Here is a 13,451-nt window from a genome sequence, read left to right as displayed (position 1 = left end):
TTAAAAGATTTTTTAAAAGTCCAGCCCTCGCGTCCTCTTAGGGAATCTCTGTCTCCTCCCCAGTACACCCGATTATGTAAGGAAATCTTTTCTACAGTTAACAATAAAGCAATGACTACAGCCACACAAAATAAGCCTGAAAGGCTTTTAGATGTTAATAAGGTGCCCTCAGAGGTACCGGTGATAATATGCCCTCAAACATACTCCATAGAACTACTCAGAAAAGGAGCGTGTTCGTATTGTCTGTACTAACTACGTGCTCGTCTCTCGGCCTGATACGGTTCATCCAAGAATGGCGGCTATGCAAGGTGTCTTCCTAATTAAAAGTTAATGTCTTTTTCATTAGTGTGCTTCTAAAACCAAAGCCTCTTTAGCTATCATTTGGAAGATGGGCGGGGAGTCTTAAATTCTCCTGTTGAAGAGGGAGCTGATGGGAGCCCAGCGTGAGCCGGGGAACTCAAGGCAGTGTGAGAAACAGCAGAGGGAATTAAGGAAAACAGCAGTAAGATGAAAAAACCAATTCTCTCATAAATGAATGACCCTCTATTTCATTTCTCCTCAAGAAAAGATGTCCTCATTAGCCCTACTCCATGCTACAAATTATTGTAATTATCAGTTCTTTATCCTGTCAAGTGCACTCCAAATATTTTATTCAGAAAAAGGAGCTCTCTTTTAGGCAGATAACTACGTTATTAGCCCCCGTTTCCATGCTTCATGCAGCTGCCTGAGGGCGGTGGGGTGGGACGTCACCGCTCCTGTGGGCCCGCGTGGCCGCGTCTCTGATCTCCTCCAGCAGGTACCGAGGGTGACGTGATTTGATGAGGTTTTATCTGTCCCTGCCTTTGGCACTAACCTGCTCCGTGGCCTTGGGTGCGTAACGTTTTCCTTCCTTCCCCACTCCTCCTCCATCTCCCCATTTGGATTTTAAAGTTTCAGGTGTAGAAACTGCTTGATGGTCCGACTGTGTCAGGCCCCCTTCTCACGCAATGCCTGTGGGAGCCACCACGACCCAAATAATAGCAGTGCGTTGGTCAAACGTTCCTATTTTTGATCAACCATATCTCAGAATTATAGCTACCGGTTCTTTTCAACAGCTGGTGCTCGTCCTAACGTAGCGCTAGGAATATTAGGTGGGAGAACGGCCGACGCGCAATGCAGTATTGATCCCCGCAGCCCTGAGCCGGCCTCAGATCTACGGTGGTGAATACGATTTGTGGCACATTTAATTAAGTGTGGAAGAAGCAGGAAGGGAAGGGATGCAGAGCTGTCAGGGTCCTGCTGCACGAGCAGGTTTTGCACTAAGGGTTCGCAATCCGTTGGTAGACCAGTGCTCGGAAGTGAGTCCTTCCAGGCTTCCCAAGGCTGCTGATATGGACTGAATATTTTAGTGAACAGATTTAACAGATTTACTACTCAAGAGATGATAAAACAATTTTTCCATTAGAGGTTATGAAGAGATGGAAAACGAGGCTTGCGAGAGTAGGTGCTGGAGGTTTTTATTTTTATTCCACGCCTTTCCGTAGCGTAAAGCCCCATAAAAGAGCGCAAGAATTTCCCACCAAAGCTGTTAACTTTTAAGGCAAAATTGCATCTTAAGCTGTGAACTGACATGATAAAAATGAGTGTTTGGATCCACTGAAAGTCAGCGCTTCTTCAGAGGGCTGGAAGGAAGTGCACGAAGCATTTAGCCCTCACCAACGCAAATACTCTGTAAGTGATACGCGGGTCTTGTGCGGGTCGTAACGAGAGGGGAGAAGCAACCAAGCAGGATGAAGAGCAATTTTGCCAGCCGATGGGAGGGCGTAGCCTGACCCCGTATGCCATTTTTACCATGTCATCACTGCTTGAAGCGGGTTTTCCCAAAGTGCATGGCCTCGGGTGAGGCAGCACGGGTCTGTGTGATCCCTGGTTTGCTGCAGTAAATGCCAGCGGACGTGAGGAAGGAGATGCCTTGGGTCCAGGAGAGGGTGTTCCATCCCCCACTCCAAGTTTCTGAGTTGACTGAAACAACATAACCCCAAAGGGCTGTGAACATTCCCCACTCATTACCTTGAAAGACCGGTTTTCAGCATTTATATGCAATACAGTTTGAAGGCTTTCTTATCGGCAAGCCTGTGAATGAGAGTAAGCAAAAACCGTCATGTGAATGATAAAACTGTGAATGCAGCAGCTTTGACAATGTGCCCTGATTGCCCCGTTGCTGCCTCGCTGCTGCCGAATTGCTTAATAATGGCAATCTGCGCCCAGGGTAGTTCTGGTACCAAACGTCGTACCTGCCTGCGTGGCCACGCGTGGCAAAATGCGCAGCCGCAGCCTGTGAGCGTTGGCCAGAAGGAAATAATGGGTTGTTGGTGCGGTTTTAGAGAGATGCTGGAGTGGTTTTCAGTAAGGCCTGCTGCCTCGGGTGTTTCTTTTGTGTGGTACATGTAGGTCAAAATAACTGATTTTTGAAATTTGTATAAAACATGAGAAAATGGAGGACGACCTCCTCAGTATCTCAGGTGCCGTAGGTTGCTGCATTTGGTAAAGGAGTTTTCCTGCTTGGAGACTTCCCAGTATTTGGGCAATTTAAAACTGCGTTTATTTCTATTTCGGTGACGGCAGTCGTCAAATCTGCTTCTTCAAGGAAAGAACCTGATTCATTCTTGTGCCTTTTCAAAGGCTCTTGGCAGGAGTCCTCTAGAGAAACAAACCCAGATGGTCTCAAGCAGGAGAGCCTTTGCTTGTCCTCCTGTTGCCGACTGCTTTGTCGATTAAATATTGCAGCCAGGTTTGCCAGAGGACCCCTCTTAGTGCCCTAACGCCACAACCGCTGCTAGTCGTCTCAGGAGAATGGTGTAGGGAGTTTGGTTGTTGCAGATGCAATTTTTGTCTCTTGCTTGGCTTTACTGTTTCGGGGGGTTTTTTTTACAACATAGCTATCCACCTCCTTGCTGGAATCCTTCAAAGTTATTCCTGGAACGAGGGAAAAAGGCAGAGTGGGGAGAAGGGGAACAGCGTCCCTTTGTAGTATGCGATATTATTCCTGCTCTGGTGCCTTTTGCAGAGGTGGTCCAGCTGAGCCTGCCAGAGGACCAGAAGATCAGCGTTACCACTATCACGGTTGGCCTGAGCACGGTTCTGACGTGCAGCATCCGCGGGGCGCTGCGGCCCCCCATCATCTGGAAGCGCAACGGCGTCATCCTCAACTTCCTCGACTTAGAGGACATCAATGTAAGTCCTGAATTACTCTTGTTGTTTTCTTTTTAGGGCATTGAATATGACTTCATTCAACAGGCGATAGTTTTAAGGAAACAAGTTTTATCTTGTTATTATTACGGAAAACTGGAAGCTGGCGCGATGTTTTGGTTTTATGTGAATATGTCTCAGGTATAAAAGTGAAACAACTGAGAGCAGGGGTACTTGGAATATGTTATGATGAAGCTAAAACTCAGTACTGTGATAATTCAGCACTTAGTTAGCACTGGTACTTCATCCCTTGTTGCTCATTCAGTTTGGTGCAGCCTGTGGTCCACAGGCAGCAGCCCTGGAAGCCCAGGGGGAAGGTAGCTCTACAGACCATTAACTCCGCAGGTCCTCTCTCCCAGTGCAAAGAAACAGGTTCATCGAGAGCATGAAGCAACACATTTATGGTTGGCAATGAAATCTCTCCTCTGTCTCAACCAAATGATATCCTCCGTTCCTCCTGTTTCCCTTGCCTTTCAGCCAATTCTCGTATCTCATCCCTCCGCTGCTGTTTCTGATAAGCATTTTAAAATACGGGGTTATTCGGCAGGGTGTGGCAATACCCCCGCAGGAAAGAAGATGAGTCTTTTAGTTCACAGCACAGGTCTGATGGGTGAGTCACAGTTTGTAGTAAAGACAACACCTGAATAATGGTATAAACTTACTCGTTTATTTAATAACATTTAATTATGGAGAGAGTGGGAAGTAGCGTGCAAAAAATATGGTCTGTATTTCATTTCTCTTTGCATTAAAGTACACGATAAATCAGGTTTTATTTTAATTACACTACAGCAAGAGTTGATTTATATTTTTGTTCAGCTCTTGTTAATTTGATAACCGCTCAGTTCGGAGTTGTTACAGTCAATACTGCAGCTCCCTAAATTGTTGTGTATCCAGGATTGCTGAAATGTGAAAATCTTTGTTTTACTCTTCTGCATTAATACAAAAAAATGACACCATACAGGACAGAAAAACGCACTGCAGCTCGGTGCATTACTTGTTGACCCTACTTTAGCAGGAAAATTGTGTGCACTAGGTATAGGTGATTACTGTGTGCACAAACTCAGTAATTATAACCATCTAAACATCCTTTTCATCAAAGCAAGAATTACCCTTTTAAAATGCATTTCTCGTTGCTGTTTGGAGCATGCCGTCGAAAGGCAACACGAAACCAGCAAACGCCCCGCCGCAGGACTGGCCCAGGGCTCCCTGGGAGCCGCCACGAGGACGCGCGCGATTGCGCAGCCAGCCCAAAGCTGGCGCACCCGGCCAGGTTTCTTACAAACACCCGTCAGCGCCAGGGTTAAAATAACGACCTTTGGGTCACTGGCACTAAAAATGCGTGGAAACCTGCCAAGTGCAAAGTCAGGCGTCCGCTGCCATAGTCGGAGCGTGGCGTAGTGAAGCAACAGGTGCTTGACCTGGCAGGTTATTGCCTGTACCGCCTTGCGCAGGTTTGCCTCGAAACAGGTCCGTTCCTTGACACAGATTAAGCTTTGTAAAGATTACATGCGCTGCCAACGCACTGATTTAATCTGGAGTGAGTAAATTCACCAGCTTTGTGTAATCGGAGTCTAGAAAGAGCCTTTTCTTTTGGCAGTTCTATTCACTAGATAGATCTGAGCCATGGTGCTTCTAGACTCGCTTTTGTTGCTGGGTTAAAGCGAGGTTCAGCTGTTCTGAAAACTTCTTTCCACACACTCTGGAGGCTCAAGAGCCGCCTTAGAATTTTTTGGCCAAATATAATGACAATTCCAGTTATTTGTCTTACCTTTATGAAATTTTGGTTATGATCACATGGATCTGAAAAAGGTTAGAAGTTTATGTGTAAACTGCACACAAAGTGACAGTCCAGGAACTGGGGTGCAAGCACATCCACGAAGGATAGATGACACAGCTCTGAGGCTTTGTTTGCAGCTCCTACTATTTTCAATAGAATTTTGAAGAGTAAATTTTCAGGCTGTAATGCCAATTCTTCCCCAGTTTAGCGCTGGCCCAAGTGGATTTCTGGTTTACTTATACGTAATTCTCTTTCTCACTGGATATTAAATATTAAGGGGAAGAGTTATGGCCTTGCACGTAAACTGACTGGTTCCTGAATGATTCAACACGCCCTAGGACAGTACCATGCAATACAGCAGAAAAATAAAAAAGTCATTTTTTGATCTGTTTGAACTTGAGTATCACCAAGAAACTATATCAAAGGAGCACCCTGAGATTCTCACAAGGAGGGAAAAAAAAGATTTCCCAAGGAGGAAAATTTCCTCAAAGGAGGAAAAACAGGATTTAGGCCTCAATTTTAATGTTTCACGTGTCAGTTTATGACCTCGATCGCCTTGTCACGTAACACCTGCATCAAGTGGGCACCAGCCATTTTTTTGTCTAATAAACACCTCCGCACCTTTTCCATCTTTAATTAAACCGTAAAGTTTTTGATGCTCTGCATGTATCAGTGCCTTCTGTATTCTGGTCTGGTTACTTGAGGTGACACAATTTCGAGTTTACCACCGTCTAGTTCCCCCCTCCCACTGCGGGCAGTCTGTGGGACTCCTGAGCTCGGGCCTCTCCCTTCTCTGGCTACCAAGGACGGGCACCTGGTAAATCCAGTCTTTTTATCTAGATTGATCGCAAGTTTAGAAAGTCCGGTAGTCGTGGGGCACGAGCCACGTTCATCTGCAGCGTGAACACACTTGTGTGTGGGGTTGATACTTGCCTGTAGGGTGGGAGCAGCGTCAGCGTTCTCTTGGAGGTTCGCCGCGTGAAAATCCGTGCAGCCACGCGCTCTCGACGGCGTGGGTCGGGGTGGGTGGCAGCAGGCGGCTCGAAGCTTCGGCCCCTCGTGGGTACGGAAACTCACATTAACCAATGATCTATTTAAAGGCATTGACAGCAGGAAAGTAAAGGCACTGTGCTCCTTAATATACTTGAAGTCAGTTAATTAAATTACTTCAGTTTTCTTTTAGTGTGCCCGAAGCAGAAACTCGATTGCATTTCTGCTTTTCACAATAAGGTTAGCAATTTGGCTAATTGGAAGTGCAACAGGAGATTAATTGTACCTTTTTAACTTCAAGAAAATCCTCCCTGCTCCTGGCGCAGTGGTAATCACATACAAACCTACAGGATATTCGCACACTTGGAAAAATCCTCGTATTATATTTCAATTAAATCCTTTCTCTTCTAAACGCTAATTCAGGAAATCAGATGAAAATAGAAGCCCTATTCCGGAAAAGAAACCAGAATCCCTCCAACAAGCTGTGAGAGCAGCACAGGAGAGGCACAGCTGAGAAGTCCTTCATGGCTTTATTCTCGCCAGATTCTTGACAAATGTGATACGAGAAGGTTGACTGTGTTCCGGATTAATACTGGAAGCGACAAAGATGGTCAGCAAAAACCTAGATTACCCTAAATCTACGCAGAACTGAAAGGTTGAAGATTATTATAAAGCCTGTTTAAGTGCGTTACTTAAATCATTTTTATATGATATCTTGATTGGCAACAAAATATTAATAACTTTTCATTGCTCTCTTAATCAGAAGCTTTCATAAGCATCACATTAATAATTTGTTTTGTCCTGTCTGTGAAGAGCTCCGTTAATGAGTTGTCACATAGCTACTGCAAAAGAGCCATCTTAATGGTACGTGTACTTAAACTATTTTTCTTGCATTTAAGGTTGCTTTTAGCATAAAAATACTATTTATCCATAAATCACCCATCCATATTATTTATCCATTAGAAGTGCCTTTGCAGCTATACTTCAAAAAAGTCACATCAGCTTTCCTCATGCAGAAAATAACTATAATGTAGCTGAAACTGATAAGATCGTGATGGCTATAAATTGATTTCTGACTACAAATTGTGAAGTGGTTAAAATGTGTCATCTTTCAAAATAATGTACTTTTGTCCCCTAGACAAGCAGTCTGTTCTCCCAAATATGTGATTATGAAAGCATTCCTCAATTTGAAAATATAATAAACTCCTCATGGAGTCAAATGTGTTTATACAGTATTTATAGGATATTGTTTCACATGATTTGACGTTATCTCCAGAGAAATGTATGTACATTTATAAACAAAATTTATAAACAGAAGTTTATCCTCCAGAAGCATATGCAAACAACGGAGAAGAGAATATTACCGTAAGAAAACAAATGTTGCGGAATACAGGTAGATAAGAATTTGGTGAATTACCAGTGTAATGCAGGAAGCTATAACATAAATTCATGAGTATCTTCCGTTACTCATTTCATATTGATCCCTACACTTGAACGCAAATCTGCATTAGATCGTTAGTTCAAAAATAAGCTTTTTGTGACAGATCATTGAAATACAGGTTTCTTCATTTCTGCTGATGCCCAAGGGGGTTAAAGGCAGGGCTGTGCGAGTGCTTTGCAGCTCCGTTATGTCCTTACGGCCTTCTCCTTGTTTGATGAAAGGTCAAAAATTGCCCTTAAAAAGCAAGCTCCAACGAGGTAACAAAATGCAGCGCATCATTTGTGTATTGCTGTCATTTGTGTGTCTCAGTCAGCTCGTCTTGCACAAAGTACATGGAGGAACGTCCAGTGAGAAGTCCATGTGCCAAATTCTCAAAGAAATCTTGGACCTTCCTGTCCGAAATGCTCCCCCGCACCGATTTCCTGCATATTCAGTTTGGTATCATAGTGTCGGGACGTCACACAGGCTGAGGGGCAGGTGGGTTGAAGCTGTGATGAAACAAGTGAAGGGTCTGGAGAACAAGTCTTATGAGCAGCGGCTGAGGGGGCTGGGGGTGTTTGGCCTGGAGAAGAGGGGGCTGAGGGGAGCCCTTCTCGCTCTCTGCAGCTGCCTGAGAGGGGCTGGAGTGAGGGGGGGGTCGGTCTCTTCTCCCCAGTAACAAGCGATAGGATGAGATGAAATGGCCTCAAGCTGCGCCAGGGGAAGTTTAGGTTGGATATTAGGAAAAACTTCTTCACCGAAAGGGCGGTCAGGCCCTGGCACAGGCTGCCCAGGGAGGTGGTGGAGTCTCCATCCCTGGAGGTGTTTAAAAGAAGGGTAGGTGTGGAGCTTGAGGATATGGTTGAGGACTTGGCGGTGATAGGTTAGTGGTTGGACTCGATGATCTTAAGGGTCTTTTCCAACCTTAACGTTTCTATGATTCTAAGTCCAGGGTCAGGAGGAGAAGTTGTTCATCGCAAGGACCAAGTCCCCGCTTTGGGAAACGGCTGAGCAGCGGCTGATGGGAGCGCAGCAGCGTGCCCTGCTAAGGCTCGCCCTGTTCCCATGCATCTCCTCTTCTATTGTCTCCTCTCCGGGGGAGGAGGCTCGGCTGGGGAGGTCTCTGCTCCTGCCTTCAGCCATTCTTGCCTTTGTTAAGGTCATATGAAGAAAGTCTGGGTTTTGCTGCTGGGTTTCCTGTCATCACCCAGGTCCCTGGAGGCACCTGAGATACATAGGCTGAGCTTGGAGATGTAAGTCCCTGCTTGGAGGAGGAGAAGTGATGCTCGTTTCCAAATAGGTTTTCCTCCTCCCCATACAAATCTGTGTGCCTTACTCTGGCTGAACCCCAGCCTGCCTCCATCTCTGCCCACCAAACCTCTGCCAGGTCCACGGCGCAAGGGGAGGTGGCAGAAATGAAGCTGGGGGGACCACAGACCACCTCCTGAATCATTGATTGCTCACATTCCACATCTACCTGGGTATCTCATGGCTCTAACGAGATCTGTGCCTGCCTGCCTTGATACACCTTCCATGCGTGTTCATTTAAGTGTCCATTTTTCCATAATATTTGAAACCCAAAGCAAATGGCCAACCTTTAAAGTGCAAGTCACTTGGATTAGATTTCTCATTAAAACAGGCGGTATGAAGGTGATATATTCCTGTTGGTGTTTTTAATGTAGTTTCACTGTTAAATAATAAAAAGATCATGTGTGAGTAACCCCACTTAATACCCTGCTAATAGAAATCGGGCCATTAAAATGATCAAACCCTGTGTCATCCCAGGTGCTGCAGTAATATAGTGATGGGAGTAAATTACAGGAAGTTGCGTGTTTAAAGCCAAGTTTTTTCTCTTTCAAATCAAAGTTTAAGAAATTGCACAGTGCTTACACTATCTTAGGTCTTTGCAGGCTCTAAAGTAGAGGTTAAGTGGAAAATTAATACTTATAATATTCTTAGAATATATAATCTCTCACTTTGCTGTAACAAAGATCACAGAACTTGTATCCACTTGTGCCTTCAGTGGAACGACTCATTTTTGAGTCACAGACCAAAGTTTGTAGGTGGTTATTGCAAGTGCAGAAATACCTTCATGGACACGATAGAATTGTTCGCCTGGTCCTAAATAACCAGTGGAGTTCAAGGCTTCACCTTCCTAAACATCCCGTTTTTGTGGAGGAAGACGTTACTCGTAGCAGCCTGGGGTGGTTTGGTTTTGCTTGTGTTTTTGAGAGAGGTATAGGGCACGTACTTGGTGAAATTCTTGAGAAACCTGAGATGTTAGCTGCAACCCTCTAGAGGTGAGTTGCGCACACTCTGTCTGGGTGTTGTAACAGAGAAGCAGAATGAAGAATATAGTGTGACTCTTCCAAAAATGAGCAAGAAGAAAGGAGTGAGCCCGTCGGCTGTGAATTGTTAAGGTAACTAGACTGGCTCGCGTAAAAAAAATGCATTAGAAAAAAAATTGAGAATGAGGTGAATTAGGCCTCTCTGAAACGAGTTGTGCTGCCCCGTTCCTGCTCTGGCTGATGGAACTGATAATCGAATTACAGGCCAAAATCCATGAATCCCAGTTATCTACCTCTGTACTGTAGCGAGAAAGTTGCCGTTTGTGAATATAATTTCCTCCCAAGATTGGTACGTACCTGTTCAGCCATGATCTTTGCATTTCTCCGAAATGTCCAGTAGATCCAATTAATAGAAACATTTCCCTAAATCCCTGGTATGCTAATTCCTCCCTTCCAGCAGCTCTGGCAGGATGACCTACCATCGATTTTCCTCGTTGTAGCGTCTCTGAGCTTCGCAGGATGCAAAAGCCATCCATTTTTATCTCTATTATAATTGCACAACTAGCTAAAAAGTTCGTTTCCACAGGCTCAAGCCAAAAACTTTTTTGGGCTCACCGGCGAAGTCTTACGTTGTGCGAAATTCTTTGAGCAGAAAAACAAGAAAAGATAAATTAATACCCCATCAGGCCGTGTTTGCAGTAGTCTTCTGGCATTTGCTTAAGGCTGAATTTTTCTCCGTGTAAATTACTAAAGTGATAGCATGTGTAAAACCAAGAACAAATAATATTAATGAAGCGTAAGTTCTCAGCTTGTCTCTGGAAATGAATTATTAAAAGCACCAAAGAAAGTGATTTAAGAGCCCATGACTAATTTAGGTTTTATTATTTTTATATGAATCACTCATGAATCTATTGTAAAAAAGATCAGAGACATTTGATTAGTGAGGAGAAATCGTTTTCAAAGTGATAGCCGTTGTTGTAGATTTTGCATAATAATAATCTCATTAAACGCTTGGGTACATTTTGTTTTAAAATCCTGTAAACATTATCAGAGGGAGATTTCTAGGACTCTGAGGATCACGCAAGCTTTTTTAACATGAACTAGTTAATACATCTCCGTTGCTGTGCCGGTTGCTATGAAATTGTGATGGCGTTTCTCTTCGCCTTGCGGAAAACCAGTGACACCAGCCAGCTCTGGTGCTGGGACTGGTTTTGTCGGTAGGCGCTGAAACCACATGGGGAAGGCTCCCAGCTTCCCTGGGCTTGGCGGGAGGGGCTGAAAGGGAAGGGGCAAAACGTGAAGCGAATTATCGTCATCATTGTTATTATTAATATTATTGTTGTTGTTATTAGTAGTATTATTATCAGTGTTGTTATCATTATTATTATTAAGGAAGAAATCCCAGCAACCGGTGGGTTTCTCCTAAGAGAAGAAACCTCTCGGGGAGCTCCAGTCCCTCTGTCGTCATTTCGGCTACGGGCGCGTTTAAGTCAGCGCGGTGAGGGGGTATCGGCCGTCTCTGGGACTCGCCCCCAAGGCATGCTTGGAGCACTCCTGCACGTATGGAGTGTGCGACGGGTGCCCAGAACCGGGGAGGTGGGGAGCCCATCTGCTTTTGTGCCGCCGGGACTTGTTTTTCTGTTCCTTCTTCCCATTTATAGCTATACGGCAAGTCTTTTTTTTCTCAAATAACTGGACGTTATCCTAAAAAATAATAAGCCTGAATCTACTCTATGCTAATTCCTCTAAGACTTCCTAGAAAACAAGTGATCCTCTTCGCCAAAAATTTAAAGGATTTTAAATATGTTTCCTTTTTGGAACCACGCCAACGCATGTTAGAAAGCTTCATGAAAAAGCACCTGAAATGGGCAAAAAGGGCGGGCGGCTGATGCCCGGCACCCTCCGGCGTCGCCCCGGCTCGGCTGCCCCGGGCTAACGGGGGCTCCCCCTCTGCCGGCCGCGTTCCTGCGTGTCAGAGCAGGAGATTTGTGGCGTCACAATCACGTATTGGATTTCACTTGAGACAGAATGGGAACGAGATTTACAGGCAATATGCGATGTTTTACACATTTCTAAGCGCGGTGTCTCCAAGCTGCCGCAGATTGCATGACCAGGGAACGCATTAGAAGGGAGAAATGGGATAAATAAATATGAAAAATTTTCTGTTTGGAGAGACTGATGCCTTGCATAATCAGTACTGATGGAAAGGAAATCCAATACAAAAAAAGTACATATCCGTTTTCTGGGACCTGCTTTGTTATTTTTCAAACTGGCTGCGTGCAGTAGCAACTTTTTTTTTAATCACTTTTTTAGATTACCGAGCTGTTCTCAATTTAAAATGCAGGGTGGTGCATTTTTTTAATCGTGAAAAGTTAAAACATATTCTGAGGTCACTTAGCCCTTTATTTGAAGAGTAACCACAAGACATAAAGGAAGCTCATGAAGGGCAGACAAATTTTTATCCAAAAAAGGGAGAGGAAACATGAGACAAGTGGCTGGAGAAGTCAATTTATCATCTGCCATGAGTCGACCTTATCAATTATGAGAAATTATAGGCATGGCTTGCTGATTATTTTTTTTGCTTTACCAGAACATGTAACATTATTTTGTAATGAAATCCATAAAGTGGAGGCGATGCACAGTCTGTCCTTATCTGGCCGCTTTGATGCAAGGCGCATCAGTTTGTGGGATTAGGGTGGCTTCTGCCTCCATTTCCATCACTTCTGTTTCTACCTCTTCACAAGAAAATTCACCTTCAGTGGTAAATGAGGAATACCATGTCTCAGAAGTTCCTTTTTTGCCTTTCCCCCAGCTGCCTGTCCTTTTTCACGGGATGTTACATAAAAATGTCTTTTCAGTTGACCGTTGGGCATCGCTGGGGGTGGGAGCGGGGCAGCCCCGCTCCCGGGGGTGTGCAGCGCTCGCTGGGACTCCTGGACAGCCCCGAGATGCTCTGCTTTAGAGCTGGGGTACTTTTAGGGAGAGAAGAACTACGCCGCATCAGTTTTATACTTGTTTATGGTTCCTTGTGGCTGCTTTCAGGCTCGTGGTGACTTGGAAACCCGGCTTTGCAAGCAAAAGCTCTCCGAAAAAGAGTCGAAACACATGAAATGTTTCCTCTGCTTTCTCCCAGCGTGAATTCTTCCCATTGCCTCTGCCCACCCCACCCTCTCCCCTGCCAGTTCTCCCAGCAAGCTGACGTGTGCGTGTTTGGATGGAGGGATGGAGCTCAGAACAGGAGTCTTTGAAAATGTGTGGTGCTAAACAGTTTCTGAGAAGTTTAGTTCAAAGAGCTCCCACTTGCCTGATACACGTTTTTGAGAGGCAAAAAAAAATTCCTTACTGAGTGCCTCCATTCTTGGATTGATAAAACAGCGTTAAACCCTCTCGAGGACTGCTTCCCTGCCAACCCAAAGAGCAGCCAGGCACTGCCAGCGCTAACTTACACCCTGGTTAATACAGCGGCAGTGGCGAGAGAGGCACCGGAGCCGCTCCCGAGAGCTCCCAGAGGCAGCGCAGCATGGAGGGGTGTGGGAAATAGCCGGGATGCCGGGGCTGCCCACCGCCTGCCTGGGACGGTTCCCGCTGCGCTGCAGGGCTTCTGAGATGGGTGTAAGAGGTAGAGTTAGAGGCTATTAAGGAATCAAAGACTCACCGTTTCCTAACGCTCTAGGGCTTGGGTTTTTACAGCACTTCCAAATACACCTCTATAAAATCTACACACAAAGCGCTTGCGCGTAAGGATGCA

At 45.1% G+C, this 13,451-nt stretch overlaps 1 protein-coding gene across 2 annotated transcripts in view; it reads left to right on the top strand.

Annotated features, from left to right (window-relative positions):
* The window catches only part of FSTL4 (follistatin like 4), a 247,838-nt gene that overhangs the window by 201,119 nt on the left and 33,268 nt on the right, over positions 1 to 13,451 (top strand). For both annotated transcript variants that reach the window (XM_064458304.1, XM_064458303.1), the window contains exon 7: positions 3,047 to 3,213. In XM_064458304.1, coding sequence (XP_064314374.1) covers positions 3,047 to 3,213 — 167 coding nt within the window. The remainder of the gene's footprint in view (positions 1 to 3,046; positions 3,214 to 13,451) is intronic.

Source organism: Phalacrocorax carbo, chromosome 8 (assembly GCF_963921805.1).
Source record: "Phalacrocorax carbo chromosome 8, bPhaCar2.1, whole genome shotgun sequence".
In the NCBI taxonomy this organism is placed as follows: Eukaryota; Metazoa; Chordata; class Aves; order Suliformes; family Phalacrocoracidae; genus Phalacrocorax; species Phalacrocorax carbo.
This window is presented reverse-complemented; position numbering and strand designations above follow the sequence as displayed.